General features: G+C 47.4%; 1 protein-coding gene and 1 non-coding gene across 2 annotated transcripts in view; both read left to right on the forward strand.

Annotated features, from left to right (window-relative positions):
* The window catches only part of LOC126268175 (opioid-binding protein/cell adhesion molecule homolog), a 2,429,635-nt gene that overhangs the window by 2,375,607 nt on the left and 35,327 nt on the right, over positions 1-18,701 (forward strand). The window contains exons 8-9 of the mRNA XM_049973770.1: positions 3,872-3,949; positions 18,360-18,482. Coding sequence (XP_049829727.1) covers positions 3,872-3,949; positions 18,360-18,482 — 201 coding nt within the window. The remainder of the gene's footprint in view (positions 1-3,871; positions 3,950-18,359; positions 18,483-18,701) is intronic.
* On the forward strand, positions 12,030-12,104 carry Trnas-cga (transfer RNA serine (anticodon CGA)). Its single transcript has one exon. It is a non-coding gene; the product is annotated as a tRNA-Ser (tRNA).

The raw sequence follows: 18,701 nt of genomic DNA on the forward strand, positions 1-18,701 counted from the left end.
CCACTCTTCGCGAACAGCTGAGCGTGTTGATGGCCGCGGTCAGCCGTCTTCAGGCTGCTGCCTCGGAGTGTAGCGGCAGTGGGGAGTCTGGTGCGTCGCATGGTGCACCCCAGGTGTTAGATGCTTCACCCACTGTCCCTGCTGTCGAGACATCTTCGCGGGTACCGGGCGCGGTTGGGCCACCCTCTCCCCAAGGGGAGTGGCGGGTTCAGCGGCGTTCGCGGCGCACGAGGCGGAGGGTCAATGTGGAGGCTGGCCGTGTGGCATCGCCCGCTCTGCCTGTGAGTGGACATGTGGCTGCTCCTTCAGCAAGGTCCGAGCAGGCACACGGGGGGTGGGGTTTATTAGTTATTGGGAGCTCCAACGTTAGGCGGGTGATGGAGCCCCTTAGGGAAATAGCGGAAAGGTCGGGGAAGAAGGCCAGTGTTCACTCTGTCTGCTTGCCGGGGGGTCTCATCCGAGATGTGGAGGAGGCCCTACCGGCGGCGATAGAGAGCACTGGGTGCACCCGACTGCAAATTGTTGCTCATGTCGGCACCAATGACTCTTGCCGTCTGGGTTCAGAGGTCATCCTCAGTTCGTACAGGCGGTTGGCGGAGTTGGTGAAGGTGGAAAGCCTCGCTCGCGGGGTGGAATCAGAGCTAACTATTTGTAGTATCGTTCCGAGAACCGATCGCGGTCCTCTGGTTTGGAGCCGAGTGGAAGGCTTAAACCAGAGGCTCAGACGATTCTGCGGAGAGCTGGGGTGCAAATTTCTCGACCTCCGCTATCGGGTGGAGAAATGTAGGGTCCCCCTGAATAGGTCAGGCGTGCACTACACGCCGGAAGCGGCTACGAGGGTAGCGGAGTACGTGTGGAGTGCACATGGGGTTTTTTTAGGTTAGAGAATTCCCTCCCTAGGCCCGACAAGACGCCTCCTGAGACGCGGCAAGGCAGGAGTAGGCAAAATGCAACAAGGAATAACAATATTAATGTGCTAATAGTAAACTGCAGAAGCGTCTATAGAAAGGTCCCAGAACTGCTCTCATTAATAAACGGTCACAACGCCCATATAGTACTAGGAACAGAAAGTTGGCTGAAACCAGACGTAAACAGTAATGAAATCCTAAACTCTGATTGGAATGTATACCGCAGAGATAGGCTGGACAGTGAAGGGGGAGGCGTGTTTATAGCGATAAGAAGTGCAATAGTATCGAAGGAAATTGACGGAGATTCGAATTGTGAAATGATTTGGGTGAAGGTCACGGTTAAAGCAGGCTCAGACATGGTAATTGGATGTCTCTATAGGCCCCCGGGCTCAGCAGCTGTTGTGGCTCAGCACCTGAAGAATAATTTGGAAAATATTTCGAGTAGATTTCCCCACCATGTTATAGTTCTGGGTGGAGATTTTAATTTGCCAGATATAGACTGGGAGACTCAAACGTTCATAACGGGTGGCAGGGACAAAGAATCCAGTGAAATATTTTTAAGTGCTTTATCTGAAAACTACCTTGAGCAGTTAAACAGAAAACCGACTCGTGGCGATAATATATTAGACCTTCTGGTGACAAACAGACCCGAACTATTTGAATCAGTTAATGCAGAACAGGGAATCAGCGATCATAAAGCGGTTACTGCGTCGATGATTTCAGCCGTAAATAGAAATATTAAAAAAGGTATGAAGATTTTTCTGTTTAGCAAAAGTGACAAAAAGCAGATTACAGAGTACCTGACGGCTCAACACAAAAGTTTTGTCTCAAGTACAGATAGTGTTGAGGATCAGTGGACAAAGTTCAAAACCATGGTACAATATGCGTTAGATGAGTATGTGCCAAGCAAGATCGTAAGAGATGGAAAAGAGCCACCGTGGTACAACAACCGAGTTAGAAAACTGCTGCGGAAGCAAAGGGAACTTCACAGCAAACATAAACATAGCCAAAGCCTTGCAGACAAACAAAAATTACGCGAAGCGAAATGTAGTGTGAGGAGGGCTATGCGAGAGGCTTTCAATGAATTCGAAAGTAACGTTCTATGTACTGACTTGGCAGAAAATCCTAAGAAATTTTGGTCCTATGTCAAAGCGGTAGGTGGATCAAAACAAAATGTCCAGACACTCTGTGACCAAAATGGTACTGAAACAGAGGATGACAGACTAAAGGCCGAATTACTAAATGTCTTCTTCCAAAGCTGTTTCACAGAGGAAGACAGCACTGTGCTTCCTTCTCTAGATTGTCGCACAGTTGACAAAATGGTAGATATCGAAGTAGACGACAGAGGGATAGAGAAACAATTAAAATCGCTCAAAAGAGGAAAGGCCGCTGGTCCTGATGGGATACCAGTTCGATTTTACACAGAGTACGCGAAGGAACTTGCCCCCCTTCTTGCAGCGGTGTACCGTAGGTCTCTAGAAGAGCGAAGCGTTCCAAAGAATTGGAAAAGGGCACAGGTCATCCCCGTTCTCAAGAAGGGACGTCGAACAGATGTGCAGAACTATAGACCTATATCTCTAACGTCGATCAGTTGTAGAATTTTGGAACACGTATTATGTTCGAGTATAATGTCTTTTCTGGAGACTAGAAATCTACTCTGTAGGAATCAGCATGGGTTTCGAAAAAGACGATCGTGTGAAACCCAGCTCGCGCTATTCGTCCACGAGACTCAGAGGGCCTTAGACACGGGTTCACAGGTAGATGCCGTGTTTCTTGACTTCCGCAAGGCGTTTGACACAGTTCCCCATAGTCGTTTAATGAACAAAGTAAGAGCATACGGACTATCAGATCAATTGTGTGATTGGATTGAGGAGTTCCTAGATAACAGAACGCAGCACGTCATTCTCAATGGAGAGAAGTCTTCCGAAGTAAGAGTGATTTCAGGTGTGCCGCAGGGGAGTGTCATAGGACCGTTGCTATTCACAATATACATAAATGACCTGGTGGATGACATCGGAAGTTCACTGAGGCTTTTTGCAGATGATGCTGTGGTGTATCGAGAGGTTGCAACAATGGAAAATTGTACTGAAATGCAGGAGGATCTGCAGCGAATTGACGCATGGTGCACGGAATGGCAATTGAATCTCAATGTAGCGAAGTGTAATGTGATGCGAATACATAGAAAGATAGGTCCCTTATCATTTAGCTACAAAATAGCAGGTCAGCAACTGGAAGCAGTTAATTCCATAAATTATCTGGGAGTACGCATTAGGAGTGATTTAAAATGGAATGATCATATAAAGTTGATCGTCGGTAAAGCAAATGCCAGACTGAGATTCATTGGAAGAATCCTAAGGAAATGCAATCCGACAACAAAGGAAGTAGGTTACAGTACGCTTGTTCGCCCAATGCTTGAATACTGCTCAGCAGTGTGGGATCCGCACCAGGTAGGGTTGATAGAAGAGATAGAGAAGATCCAACGGAGAGCAGCGCGCTTCGTTACAGGATCATTTAGTAATTGCGAAAGCGTTACGGAGATGGTAGATAAACTCCAGTGGAAGACTCTGCAGGAGAGACGCTCAGTAGCTCGGTACGGGCTTTTGTTGAAGTTTCGAGAACATACCTTCACCGAAGAGTCAAGCAGTATATTGCTCCCTCCTACGTATATCTCGCGAAGAGACCACGAGGATAAAATCAGAGAGATTAGAGCCCACACAGAAGCATACCGACAATCCTTCTTTCCACGTACAATACGAGACTGGAATAGAAGGGAGAACCGATAGAGGTACTCAGGGTACCCTCCGCCACACACCGTCAGGTGGCTTGCGGAGTACGGATGTAGATGTAGATGTAGATGTAATTGATTGTCAGACTAATATACTTATGATGTACAATGTTAAAATCATTCAAAGATGACACTCAGCACTCGCTGATATACTCTGGGTTTCCTTATGTGTTCGCAGCTATTCCACAACCGTCCACGGCCTACAAATCAACGACGACGACAGAAGTTTCTTTCACCATTCGACCACCAGAGAAAGGTAAAGTACAAATTTAGATTCCTAAATGTTCTTAGTGCTTCACCATTTATCGGTGAAATACGAAGGTAGATAATATCTGGGAATGTCATACCACTTGTCTGGTTTCGTAGTAGTCTTCGCCGTATACTAAATATGATGAATTTTACAATTATATAATGAAGAGCTCATAATGTTTTAAAGCACGCGTATTATAGCTTTACCAGAATCTACAAATGTAGAATTGCTGAAGAAAATGTTTTGTGAAGAACTGTTAGTCTTGATGAGAATGCAGGCTTTCTCGGCGAATCTTGATGATAAATTCTTCTCGGGTTGACAGCCGAGTCATTGCGTTGTTCTCCAGCAATGTTTCAGCACGTTTCTTACTTCGCCTGAAGATGGCAAGTAAGAAACTTGTTGAAACGTTGCTGGAGAACAACGCATTGACTCGGCTGTCAACCCGAGAAGAATTTATCACTGTTAGTCTTTATTTTTAAGACGTCAATTCAATGAAGGATTTTCCTCTGCAAATAAAGCAATAATGTAGTTAGAATCTGAGGAGCATCGTACTGGCACTGAAATTAATTGAAATCTCAACAATGGTATCACCAAACATGGTAGGTAAACTGATTACAACTAATGGAAGTTAGAGTACATCAGCTGAACACGGTCTTGGCTTTAGGACGTCTTCGCTGTTCTGAAATAATGACAGTGTACTCATAATTTTTGGGATGATCATTAAATTTTAATGTAAAATATAAATAATCTTACTTCTGGCGATAGTCACACTCGGTAGTAAACAGGGTTAATTGCTGCAAAGCTACACAAAGCACCATGAATCTATAGTTGCAGTAACACGAAAGATGTTTAAGTTTGCTGAAAGGTCGGCATATGCCGGCGAGTAAGTAAAGATTAGTGTGTCGCATTTCCCGAGAGCGTGGTTAGGGGCTAGCCCTGCATTCGCTTAAATGATGGTGAGAAACCGCCAGGAAACGACACTCAGCCCACGGCCGTTGAGGCTGAGCATCCACTCGAACCGTATCCGTCCGATTATTTGGACGGTCATATTCGACCGCACGCAGTCTATTAGTTCCACAACATACTGCGGCACATTCACTCGTCAAGTGCACACGATCAAGTCGATCGCATACGGCTACATACGGCCGGCTAACGGACGCATCCCACCAGAATGGGATTGGTCGAACGTAGTAGCTACAAGCGCGCGCCTGCTATCTCTGGGTGTGTTTCAGACTGAATTACCAACTATGGACGTAGAGAAGTTCATAAGTCTTATGAAGGACAATAGGTCACTAGAATATGCAAAGTAAGAGATATTACCACCGCGATTTACAAAGGAAACTACAGTTGAAAACTGGAGGGGATACGAGTGTGGAAGATAAGAAGAAATGATACTGATAATTTACCAAAAAGATAGTGCTGTGCCATCAGATTTATTGAATATGTGATACCTGACTTACAGTGCACAGTTGAGTTAGTTTAAGTAGTGTGTAAGTCTAGGGACCGATGTCCTCAGCAGTTTGGTCCCTTAGGAATACATACACATTTGAACATTTTTTTACAGTGCACATTCAGTAACACTGTTTAAGAAATTCTAGATACTGTACTTAAATAAAGAATTGAAAGAACATTTAAGACGCTCCACAGTCAATGTTGCCAACGTTTGTGAGATCATGTTAGTGAGGCGTGATGACAGAAACAGTACAGGTCTTGGAAAAAGCACATATTGTGATACTTTTCTATTTAATTCACTGATCTTTTTGTACGCCAGACAACGACTGCCAATACTCCATTGGATAGGATTGTTTAAAAAATCTAAACATGGTATTTAAAACCAAATCTGGGAAGAACATTTTCAGCTAAACGTTGATCCCATGTAACTACTAGCCCCTAAAGTATTCAAACCGTTTTCATTCGTACATTTCCTCTGGGAAAAAGAACGAAATACATTTCTCTGGGATGGAATGCACTGCACTGACACCACGGCTCTCACTCACAAACTATTTTCGTCGATTGTGTTAGATGGCAAGTGAATACATCTACTGATTGTTTCCACCTCCATTTCAATTACAAAGTTGTGGATCAAGCATTTACACTAGAGTATAGTGCCAAAATTATCAGACTTGAAACTTCCTGGCAGATTAGAACTGTGTGCCCGACCGAGACTCGAACTCGGGACCTTTGCCTTTCGTGGGCAAGTGCTCTACCAACTTTTTTTTTTCATAGTACAAAATTTATTTTTTAATACAAATGAGATTCAATTACAAAATAGTACACAAGAAAACAGCTTATTGGGAAAAGTCTTACAAAGCTTCACCTTTGTGGTGCAGAACATAACAATTAAGCTCAAATTTTACACTTCAAATGGAAAATAAAATTATTACAAAAAAAGAAAAGAAAAAATCAGTCTGTGCATAAAATAACCTCCCATCTTTTTGGTTACTTTCATGGAAATGCGATGACAAAGCCACAAAACTGAAGTTGTACTAAGGCACTTATGCAAATAACATGTACAGAAATATGTCAATGAATACTTAAAGAAAATGGTGTTTCTACACACACTAATTATTAAGCTCAACAAAAATATAATCACAGCCTACAATGCTTATTTCACAAAGTACTAACTACATTTTTTTTTTGAGAATGCATAAAAAAAAACAAGGCAGCCATGCGCAAAAGGTTGCCAATAAAGTGAACTAAAAAGGGCCATCTTGCTCGCCGCGGTCACATTGCTAGGCGGGCGGCCAGGAACGGGCGGTCGTCATTGCATTGGACATCACCAGCCACCAATCGTTGGAGCGCCCGGGGCCGCTGCACACAGTCAGAGACTGTTTCTGTTACCATAGGGGAATCGTGGAAAGATCACATCTACAAGTTAATGTCTTCTCACACCCGACACACCCCAGCTGGGTGGTGGGTCCATGAATGACGAACCCAAATAGTTCGCAAAAAGGTTCCGGTAATCCTGTCTGTTCGTTAAGACCAGAAACTCGTCGATCATATAGTACCATAAATCTAGGACGTCTTTGTCTCCATCGCGGTATATGTAGTGTATCGCCATTCCTCGTACCCAATTAACCGCATTCATCCGGGTCATAGGGAAATAGACAGCGTCGGGATGAAAGAGTACTTGGGGTAAAATCGAAACGTAGGGGCGGCGGAGCAGGAAAGCCAGGACCTGGCGGATCAGTTTCCAGCACTCACGCGCGGGGCCACAGTTCAGTCTATGTTCGTCCGTGTCTAACGTCGTGCAACGGGGGCACACAGGGTCGTCAATTAGGTGAATGGCATGCAGCCGTTGTCGGGTTGGAAGTTTCTCGTTAACGACCACATACCACGTCGACCGCACGAAAGTAGACAGGAACGGCGCGTGGATGGCTCGCCATACTCGTGGCCAGTCGACCGTAGGGTGGCGCCGTACAATGTCGTTATCCGGAGTCCAGTGCTGGAGAGCACTATAATAAGTCTTCGCTGTCGGATTCCGTGCCTCCGATATAACCCGCAACACATAGCTATGCTCTACGAAAAACGTTCTAATGTGTGACAGCGAAGGCGATAAATGTCCAACTGGTACCGGTGGGTACAGCGTACGTGGGGCCACTTCTTCAATCAGTAGGCCTGGGAGACTGGCTGTTGGTGAAAGCCAGAGTCGCCTCATGTAACGGAGATACAGTGCCAGCGCTCTGTGCTTGACGTGAGTGAGTCCAACACCGCCTTTGTCGAAGGGTAAAGTAAGCGTAACAAAACGGATCTTGAAAACAGCACCATCGTTCACCACGTGTCCAAACACTGCCTGTATCCTGGAAGCCTTCGTGTCCGTTATCGGCAGTACATGGGCGTAATGGTTAAGGTGAGAAGCCATGTACACATTAACGTATTGGGCGCGTTGCAAAATGTTCAATGATCTGAATTTATTGAGAAGAGCCTCTAAACGGAGTCGTCGTAAGACCATACGATACATAAAGGCCGCCGTGCGTTGTATTTGTCGATGGAGTGATATCCCTAAACACTTGAGCATCGGGACCTTTGTCAGAGGTACGGCCAGACCTGCAGGCGTTCCTCGTCCTACCTCCATGTAGCGTGATTTCCGAAGGTTGAGCACACTGCCTGCCACCGCCCCATACTGGTGGAGCCAGGAAAACGCCGTGTGTATTTCGTCACCAGACCGTGCTAAGAACATTACATCGTCGGCGTATGCACCACATCGAAAGGTTACGGAACGGAGGGTAAGTCCTTCTAAGCGTCGCCGTAGTCCGTGAAGAGCTGGTTCGAGGGCAACGGCGAAGAGCATGGCAGAAAGAGGACAACCCTGCCGGACGGACCTGTTGACACGGACGGGGGCGGACCGACAGCCGTTGATCATAATCCTCGTGACAGCCCCATGGATCAATCGAAGCACAACAGACGTCGTCAGACGCGGGACACCGATGTGTTCCATAACAGCACGCAGGAAACCATGGTTAACGCGGTCGAAAGCATGGTCGAAGTCCAGCGCAACAAGAGCGCCTTGGAGGCGGCAAGTTTGCATGAGCGCCACCACGTCTCTATAGGTGCTTAAAGTCGTAAACACATTAGTGTCGCCCCCGAGGCAGGTTTGATCAGTGTGAATGGCCGCCATTACCGTAGGTTTGAGCCTCTCACGGAGCATGCATGTCAACAGCTTATAGTCAGTGTTTAGCATTGTCAATGGGCGAAAATCAAGAGGGCGACGGCCTCCGCCGGGTTTGGGCACAGGGATCAAGAGACCCTCAGTAAAGTCAGATGGTACCTGAAAATCGGCGTCCAGGAGTTCACTGTACATCCTGACCCACATTGGGCCCATGAGATCAAAGAACCGCTTGTAAAATTCAAGAGGGAGGCCGTCAGGGCCAGGCGTTTTGTTGGGAGAGCCACGCAACAGAGCCTCTCGCAGTTCTTCCAAAGTCACCGCCGACAAGAGCGTAGCATCATCTTGTAGGTTCCGAGAGACTGGTAGGTCAGATAGGACTTCCCTGACCCCTACATTCATGTGGGACTCCCTCTCGTAAAGAAGTTTATATGACTGTGTGAACGCTCGGACGATATCCATTTGTGCGTCAACGCGTCGCCCGTCCTCCGTCTCAACCTCGGTAATGAGCTGCCTCTTGCGTCTTCGGCGTTCTTGAATGATATGGTGGAGGGAAGGTCGTTCACCACGAACATCATCAGTCGTCCTCGCTCGCACCCGCACACCCGCAAGACGTACGGCGTTGATACGAAGCAGTTGTGCCTTGACGCGTTGTACTGCTGATTGTCGCTCTGGCGACGGCGGTTGTACAGCCAGTTCGCGGAGCGCAGTATAGTAAAAATCAGTAGTCGCACTATACCAGCGCGCTCGGTCGCGTCCATAGCTGACTAATGTTCGGCACAGTGCGGGTTTTGCACACCGTAACCACCATTGAAGTACAGAACGGTAGGCGGGTAAACGCCGGTGGCAAGTGCTCCATGTGGACTCGACTGCGCGTCTGCAATTTATCTCATGAAGAAGGGCCACATTGAGGCGCCACGGACCCCTACTTCGGCGGACGCGCTGACGGGGAAGGGTGAGAGTACACACATATGCGAGGTGATCCGTGAACGCTGCCGGCCACATCTCAGCGTCGACAACGGCCGATCGTAGGCCGCGGGTGACGTAGACTCGATCCAAACGGCTCGCGGAGTGACTAGTAAAGTAGGTGTGTGCTCGACGGTCGCCGTGTTGGATGATCCAGGTGTCCAACAAGGCCAAGTCCTGTACAAGTGCCTGGAGTGCCGGGCAGGTGGTATAGTGTGGCTCCTGGTCGGATGGGCGGAGCACACAATTAAAATCGCCGCCTACTACCAAGTGGTCGGTATTGCCCTGGAAGAGCGGGGCTATATCTTCGGCAAAAAAGGTGCGCCGTTCTCTCCTTTTGCCGGTGCCTGAAGGAGCATATAAGTTCACCAGACGTACTGTACCAATCGTGAGTGCGACCCCCCGGGCCGACGTTAAATAGGAGACATCAGTGGCCATTATCCCTTCCCGCAGTAGAATCGCCGTACCTCCGCCGCCCACATCTGCAGGCATAGTGTAGGCGTCATATCCGTAGGCATCGAGACAGAGTCCTGATCGGACTTCTTGAAGGAAAACAACGTCCAGATCCGCAGCGCGTAACGTATCCTTCAGCATACGGGTCTTGACATCAGATGTAATGCCATTGACGTTGATCGTGGCGAGGCGGTATGCCTGGTCCATCAAGTCTCGGGAGGTGACCATGGTATGACAGGAGGGCAGTAGTCGTGACGTGGAGCGCCGGTCTTGCGAAGTGCTAGGCAGCGACGAGAGGTGCTCATGCCGTCCTAGGCGTCTGTCGCCGGCCGCGTAGACGCTGCCATCGGCATCGGTGCATCGTCTTGGTTCTGAAACGCATCCTGCAACTCCATCTCTTGCGCCCAGTCGCCCAGGGACGTTGACACCACTGGATCTCGAGAGGCAGACGGAGGCAAGGGTGCATCCCCGGTGTCGGAGTTGCGGTGATCTCCCGCATCCCCATGTGGTCCAGACCCAGCGGTAGTGGGAGAAGACGTCGAACCGTGTGAGACGGTAGGGTCGCCTGTGTCGGCGCGGTGGAGCGGTTGAGGCACCTCGTCATCCAGCGGTGTCGCCTCGGGCTGTTCTACGTCGTCGGTTGTCTTGCGCCGCTTCTTATGACGCTTGGGTGATTTCTGCTTACGCTGCCGCGCCTCTGTTTCCGACGTAGGGCAAGGGGAGGACGCTGCATCCTGTGCTTCAACTTCCATCGCACCATCGGCGAGCCGTTGTGACGGTGCGCCGGAGTCCGACGAAAGGACATCAGTAGCATCAGCACTGAAAGACGCTTGGGGCTCCGTGGAAGCTACTGCAGGATCCTCCAAAGCTCGCACCAATACAGTGGGGTCGTCATATACAGCTGACGTCTCCCGTCTCGACGCCGCAACATACGTAATCGGCAGAGAGGTCGGTGTCGACGGACGAATCTGGTCGGTCGAGGGTGTCTGCGCGAGACGGCGTTGCAGGCATTCGGTACGCATGTGTCCCGTCTGGCCACAACCGGAGCAGGTTCTCGGCTGACCGTCGTAAATAATTATTGCCCTGCAACCAGCGATCGTGAGATACGAAGGAATATGGCGATGCAGGTCAATACGGACTTGTCGCACCCCGTTAAGGACAGGGTAGGTGTCGAAGGTCTTCCATTTTTCGGCCGTGTGGCCGAGAATTGTTCCATAGGGTCGAAGAGCAAGGGTGACCAAATCCGCTGGAACTTCAAAAGGGAGCTCAAACACGCGCACATTTTGGATTCCCAATCCAGCACGTTCAAGCGTCACCACACCCACGTTTCCGTCTGAGTGGCAGAACCGATAACCTGCCGTCGAGCGTCTGAGAAGTTTGTCACATGCTTCGTCGTCAGTGAACTTAAGATATACGACGCTGGAGACAATAGATAAGTGGATACCGATCAGCTCGTTAGGATCAACATGTACCACATCGCGTAAAAAACGCTCTACTTCGTGGGCCTTGGGTCTAGAGTACGTAGTGTCGAACTGCAGCTTGATCGTGGCTTTCCGATACGAAAGAGCCATCGTGTGTCAGGAACGTGACGGCAATACGTAACACTAGCGCGCCGGCGCGGTAAACAACAACACACCCGGAAACGCGACACGGAGCGGCCGGGACGTACCGCACCGCTCCACAGCCAAAGGCCGACTGACCAACTGAGCTACCGAAGCACGACTCACGACCGGTACTCACAGCTTTACTTCTGCCAGTATCCGTCTCCTACCTTCCAAACTTTACAGAAGCTCTTCTGCGAACCATGCAGAACTAGCACTTCTGAAAGAAAGGATATTGCGGAGACATGGCTTAGCCACAGCCTAGGGGATGTTTCCAGAATGAGATTTTCACTCTGCAGCGGAGTGTGCGCTGATATGAAACTTCCTGGCAGATTAAAACTGTGTGCCCGACCGAGACTCGAACTCGAGACCTTTGCCTTTCGCGGGCAGTGCTCTACCAAGGGGGTAGCTCAGTTGCTTCGGTAGCTCAGTTGGTAGAGCACGAAGGGGGTAGCTCAGTTGCTTCGGTAGCTCAGTTGGTAGAGCACTTGCCCGCGAAAGGCAAAGGTCCCGAGTTCGAGTCTCGGTCGGGCACACAGTTTTAATCTGCTAGGAAGTTTCATATCAGCGCACACTCCGCTGCAGAGTGAAAATCTCTTTCTGGAAACATCCCCTAGGCTGTGGCTAAGCCATGTCTCCGCAATATCATTTCTTTCAGAAGTGCTAGTTCTGCATGGTTCGCAGAAGAGCTTCTGTAAAGTTTGGAAGGTAGGAGACGGATACTGGCAGAAGTAAAGCTGTGAGTAGCGGTCGTGAGTCGTGCTTCGGTAGCTCAGTTGGTAGAGCACTCGCCCGCGAAAGGCAAAGGTCCCGAGTTCGAGTCTCGGTCGGGCACACAGTTTTAATCTGCCAGGAAGTTTCATATCAGCGCACACTCCGCTGCAGAGTGAAAATCTCATTCAGGATTATCAGACTTATCGCTTTCATTTATTTCCAACAGTGGCCATTTACTAGTCATTGGTTCAAACGCACATTCTATTACTTGTCGAGTCTTAGAAAGATTCCTGCAGAAATCAATTTGGTATGAGTCCAAGTTTTGGCTCTGAGAATGGTCTCATCACGCAAGTCTCCACTTCTGTTGCCTCACTGACGACAGAGTGGCGTCCGGCAATGTGTCTGATTTTGCTCGCCAGCAGTGGACGAGCTTCATCGGTCGGCCGTAGTCGTACGACCATACGGACAACCTGTCCGTCGGACGAATACACCCCCAGGCCGATTCATCCCGCGGCTCCGATCCGAGTGTGAGTTTGCCGACTCAGACGAGGAGGGGAATGTCAAATTATTATGTCATCCAGGACCAAAGACGTCGAAAAAATTAAAATTAAGGTCCGCTGGTATTAGTTGTCAGAGAACCTGAGCGGTTATTGCTGTATTCTAAATTTTGGCTTCCATATTTGGAGCATAGTGAATTCGAGAGGTGACAGGCGAAAAAACCCGAACATCAAAAGGTAATCATTGTACTTGAGAATGGACGCGCAGGTAAAAATTGAAATAAATAACAGCCGTTGAAAGAAATTTATGGCTGGCCGAGGTGGCCGAGCTGATCTAGGCGCTTCAGTCCGGAACTGCGCTGCTGCTACGGTCGCAGGTTCGAATCTTGCATCGGGCATGGATGTGTGTGATGTCCTTAGGCTAGTTAGGTTTACGTAGTTCTAAGTTCTAGGGAACTGATGACCTCAGATGTTAAGTCCCATAGTGTTCAGAGCCATTTGAACCAAACTGCAGTGCCGAGGTCGAGTCCATGTCAATAGCATACCCTCAACATCTAATCAAAGATGCTCCCGGTCGAGAAGTTCCTGCAGTCCTTTCTAGGGCTTAGCTTACATGCACCAACAAACGATGATCTTGTCTCGTGAAGGTCGCTCACGCCTGCTCTGTCTGAGCTTACGAGGATACACGTGACTTTGATAATGTTATAATTTACGAAAAATTGTCGAAAGTACAAGTTAACAGCATAAAAGTCAAAGACTTCCTACTCCATAAACACCTGTAAATTAATAGCAAATATGATGGCTATAAAAATAGACTACTACAGACTTACAGCAACCATAGAAATAAGGGCAACAAAATAATGTATGTATCATCCGTATAACTGCGGTTACACTTGTAAACATATAACATCGTACCTGCAAAGCTCTCAAATTACTTTCATAACAAATTAACTAATACCTTAGTTTATGAAATACACACTCTTGGAAATGAAAAAAAGAACACATTGACACCGGTGTGTCAGACCCACCATACTTGCTCCGGACACTGCGAGAGGTCTGTACAAGCACTGATCACACGCGCGACACAGCGGAGACACCAGGAACCGCGGTGTTGACGGTCGAATGGCGCTAGCTGCGCAGCATTTGTGCACCGCCGCCGTCAGTGTCAGCCAGTTTGCCGTGGCATACGGAGCTCCATCGCAGTCTTTAACACTGGTAGCATGCCGCGACAGCGTGGACGTGAACCGTATGTGCAGTTGACGGACTTTGAGCGAGGGCGTATAGTGGGCATGCGGGAGGCCGGGTGGACGTACCGCCGAATTGCTCAACACGTGGGGCGTGAGGTCTCCACAGTACATCGATGTTGTCGCCAGTGGTCGGCGGAAGGTGCACGTGCCCGTCGACCTGGGACCGGACCGCAGCGACGCACGGATGCACGCCAAGACCGTAGGATCCTACGCAGTGCCGTAGGGGACCGCACCGCCACTTCTCAGCAAATTAGGGACACTGTTGCTCCTGGGGTATCGGCGAGGACCATTCGCAACCGTCTCCATGAAGCTGGGCTACGGTCCCGCACACCGTTAGGCCGTCTTCCGCTCACGCCCCAACATCGTGCAGCCCGCCTCCAGTGGTGTCGCGACAGGCGTGAATGGAGGGACGAATGGAGACGTGTCGTCTTCAGCGATGAGAGTCGCTTCTGCCTTGGTGCCAATGATGTTCGTATGCGTGTTTGGCGCCGTGCAGGTGAGCGCCACAATCAGGACTGCATACGACCGAGGCACACAGTGCCAACACCCGGCATCATGGTGTGGGGAGCGATCTCCTACACTGGCCGTACACCTCTGGTGATCGTCGAGGGAACACTGAATAGTGCACGGTACATCCAAACCGTCATCGAACCCATCGTTCTACCAGTCCTAGACCGGCAGGGGAACTTGCTGTTCCAACAGGACAATACACGTCCGCATGTATCCCGTGCCACCCAACGTGCTCTAGAAGGTGTAAGTCAACTACCCTGGCCAGCAAGATCTCCGGATCTGTCCCCCATTGAGCATGTTTGGGACTGGATGAAGCGTCGTCTCACGCGGTCTGCACGTCCAGCACGAACGCTGGTTCAATTGAGGCGCCAGGTGGAAATGGCATGGCAAGCCGTTCCACAGTACTACATCCAGCATCTCTACGGTCGTCTCCATGGGAGAATAGCAGCCTGCATTGCTGCGAAAGGTGGATATACACTGTACTAGTGCCGACATTGTGCATGCTCTGTTGCCTGTGTCTATGTGCCTGTGGTTCTATCAGTGTGATCATGTGATGTATCTGACCCCAGGAATGCGTCAATAAAGTTTCCCCTTCCTGGGACAATGAACTCACGGTGTTCTTATTTCAATTTCCAGGAGTGTAGAACGGCAGTCAAAATACGGTTGATAACGATGTTAAATGCATGTCAATCCATCTGGACGATATATAAGTAAGTAGAAATTCATGTTCAGTGTACTGCTATTATATAAAAATGTGTAATGAAAATAACCTACATTGTACCACAGGTCAGACGATAACGGCAGTTTAGTCGAAACAGATCTGTAGTGAAAGTGACAGAAATAAAATTTAACATCACACACTGGCGAGCCTAGACACTCCTTATAAATATTTCACTCGCTGACTTACACTACGTTGCAGTTCCTATGGAACAAACTGCTGACAGTTTCGTCATATGAAATGAAAGTGTACGTCCTGCGACTCTTACGCCTGAAAATAAAGTTTGTTAAAATAACTGAACGCGTAAAGTACAACAAGTGTTGCCTCCGGCGCAGAATGACTCCTACCTTTGCTCTCATTGAATGAAAGCAAAATCGAACCTTGTGCCTCTTATCAAGGTGTACACGGCAAGACTTAAGGTGACTCAATAGATGCAAGAAAAGAAACCATCAATCAAGAACTGTACGTAGCCCACTTATGTTTAAGCGAAAATGTAACGCCACTAATTTTCAATCACATTACTATATCGGCTGATAGAGACATTCACTTCATATGTGAGCGTGTTGGCTACACTCATAACAAGTCATTCAGTAAGCTCAAAATCCAGTGAAAGAATATGAATCTAATTTTGATTTTTACCCTTGGGTAAAGAACCTTCCAGATATTGCGTTTTTGTATTTTATCCTTTCGTCAAATTCAGTATCTCCTGTATCATACTAGTATCTCGTGTGTTATACCAGGCTTTGTCTTTTTACCTAAGTGATCCTCTGCTGCCTTTCCTATTTCATCTCTCAAAACTACTCATTCATCACTTACTGAATTCCTTTCCAATTTTTCTCCAAAGTTTCCTAATACTACCTTCGAAACATCCAACGTCACCTGGTTCATTCTGTTTATCGCAGCCTCATCGTCTTAATTTCCTACTTTTTTTTTTTTTTTACAATGTCTTTACTTTTAACCTGAAGTTCATAAGCAATAAATTGTAGTCTGAGTATACATCCCTGGATATGTCTTACAGCTCATCATCAGTCATCAATCTGAAACGTTGCGGTGTCTCCAGGTCTCTGTCACGATTCTCAAACCAAGTGTTAGCCAAGATTAAATATGCTCTGTGCAAAGCTCTACCAGACTGTTTTCTCTCTCATTCCTTTCCCCCAGCCCATATTCTACTATTTTTTCTTCTCTTATTTTTCCTACTACCGAATTCCAGTCGCCTAGCACCATTATGTATTAAGTACGCTAATAATAAATCGCAGAAACCCACGTCTACTTAAAGGTAATATAAGTAGAATGTTCCTAAAATATCCACTGTTTCGCTCTCGCTTAGAAGCGAACGCCGGAAAACAGACACTACATAGTACCATTAATGTACATGTATAATGAGGGCTATGGATGAAGCTTACAGTAATTTCAACAGCTAAGTTGTAATTAAGGATCACTACCGACAAAGTTTACTCATACAGTCTCTTGTCAAGTGGTATCTAAAGAAATAACGTGTACATCTTATGTATACAGGAGTGTAGCAAAATATAAGTAGCAATATTAAAAGCTGTGAATACATAGTGGTGTTTAAATGTTGCAGCTGCATATTACATTACGACCCACTTCAAATGTCGGTGATCTTTGTCAGTCAACAAGGGACGTCGGCCTGTACGCTTCTGTGCCGTACGTTTCCCTTCACGTTTCCACTACGACATCGGAAACAGTGGACGTATGGACGTTCAGGGGTGTGGAAATATCACGTATAGACGTTTGACACAAGTGGTACCCGATCACCTGACCACGTTCGAAGCCCTCGAATTCCGCGGAGCGCCTGATTCTGCTCTCTCACGATGTCTAATGACTACTCATATGGAGTACCTGACAGTAGGTGGCAGCACAATGCACCTAACATGAAACCGTATGTTTTGGGGGTGTCGAGATACCTTTGATCACGTAGTGTTGATAGTGTAGTTACAACCCGTTTCTTCAGGATGTACTCATACGACATTGAGGACAACTTCTCGTTGCGGACTTGAATGAACTGGAAAAGAATGTACTACTCGTACAACGTCCTCATTCATTTACAAAGCTACTTAAGCAACAAACACACATACGCTTACATCACCTAGGAATTTCTGTTATATTAGCAGAATTACGGAATGAATATTGAATTCTAAGGAGAAGTCAAACTGTAACCGACATCATACACAAATGTCTCCCTTTTAAGACAGCCAGAAGTGCCCGTATTTCTATATCTGTCTCCATTATCGTACTCTGAACTGATGTCATACACAAACAATCAAAGAATGTCTACAAGAAACTGTAAATATTGCACTGTCTCAGATTACCTTGACGGAGTAATGGTCAACGATTGTAGTACAACAAACAATAGACAGCGCTGTTTACGCTCCAATATGTGACGTTTAAACTGTCACTACTCACTATCCTTGCACGTAACATTCAATCTTCAATCTTTGTTAATGAATATGAGATAAAAAGCGAGTCCATTAATATCGCCTGCCAGGATAAAGGTGCTAGTCATATGCGGGTGATGAAGTAACATGATAACAGACTGCCCTGCTATTGACTGTCTCTGCTCTTACCTCATCTCCGGGTGCCGTCGTTACCTTCTTTCCTTTTCCGTCTAGCAACTGGTTTCTTCACCACTAGTCAAAGCCCTCCATATTACGTATCGTATAATAACTGACAGGACAACACATATCATTCTTACAGCTTCATTTACGTTAATAGTCAGAGATGTAATCAAATATTAATACACTGCAAAAGAGTACTAATTTAACCTTCAACATATTATACGTCATTCTCTATAGACTACTTCCATAATTTTAAACATCTTGTACCGTTTTACAAAGTCGACAAATTCTATGAACATGTCTTGTTACACTTACAAAGTTGAACAGATGGTACAATGCAGTTTCATAGTCCCACACATTTAATCAGCTTTTGTATCCCGCAAGCCAAGTGTGAAGTAAATGTTATTAACGTGTGTTGTTTTCTTCACGGTATTTCAGTAATGAGCATTAAGGAAGTTAGATAAATATATGATCTAGGATGGTAAAGTCGAGCGCCACCTCACAGAGATGTCTAATGCGATGTTCCAGACAAGAAGCAGAAGCCTTCGCCCCGCGAACCTGGCGGTTCTCCAACGGATGACGCGGAGCTGCAGTACAACGAAGTGTCGCGGGCTGCGGCGGACCCACACAGCGCACCGCCCAAGCAGCGAGGTAGGCGCACACCAGCCATCTTGTTCACTGCCAGACTCATTGCATCACTAGAAGACTTTGGTTTTACTATTGTCAGAAGTCAACGCAGTGTCATGTGACATACCCTACTGGCCATTAAAATTGCTACACCACGAAGATGACGCGCTACAGATGCGAAATTTAACCGACAGGAAGAAGATGCTGTGATATGCGAATGATTAGCTTTTCAGAGCATTCACA

Source organism: Schistocerca gregaria, chromosome 4 (assembly GCF_023897955.1).
Source record: "Schistocerca gregaria isolate iqSchGreg1 chromosome 4, iqSchGreg1.2, whole genome shotgun sequence".
NCBI classification, from domain to species: Eukaryota; Metazoa; Arthropoda; class Insecta; order Orthoptera; family Acrididae; genus Schistocerca; species Schistocerca gregaria.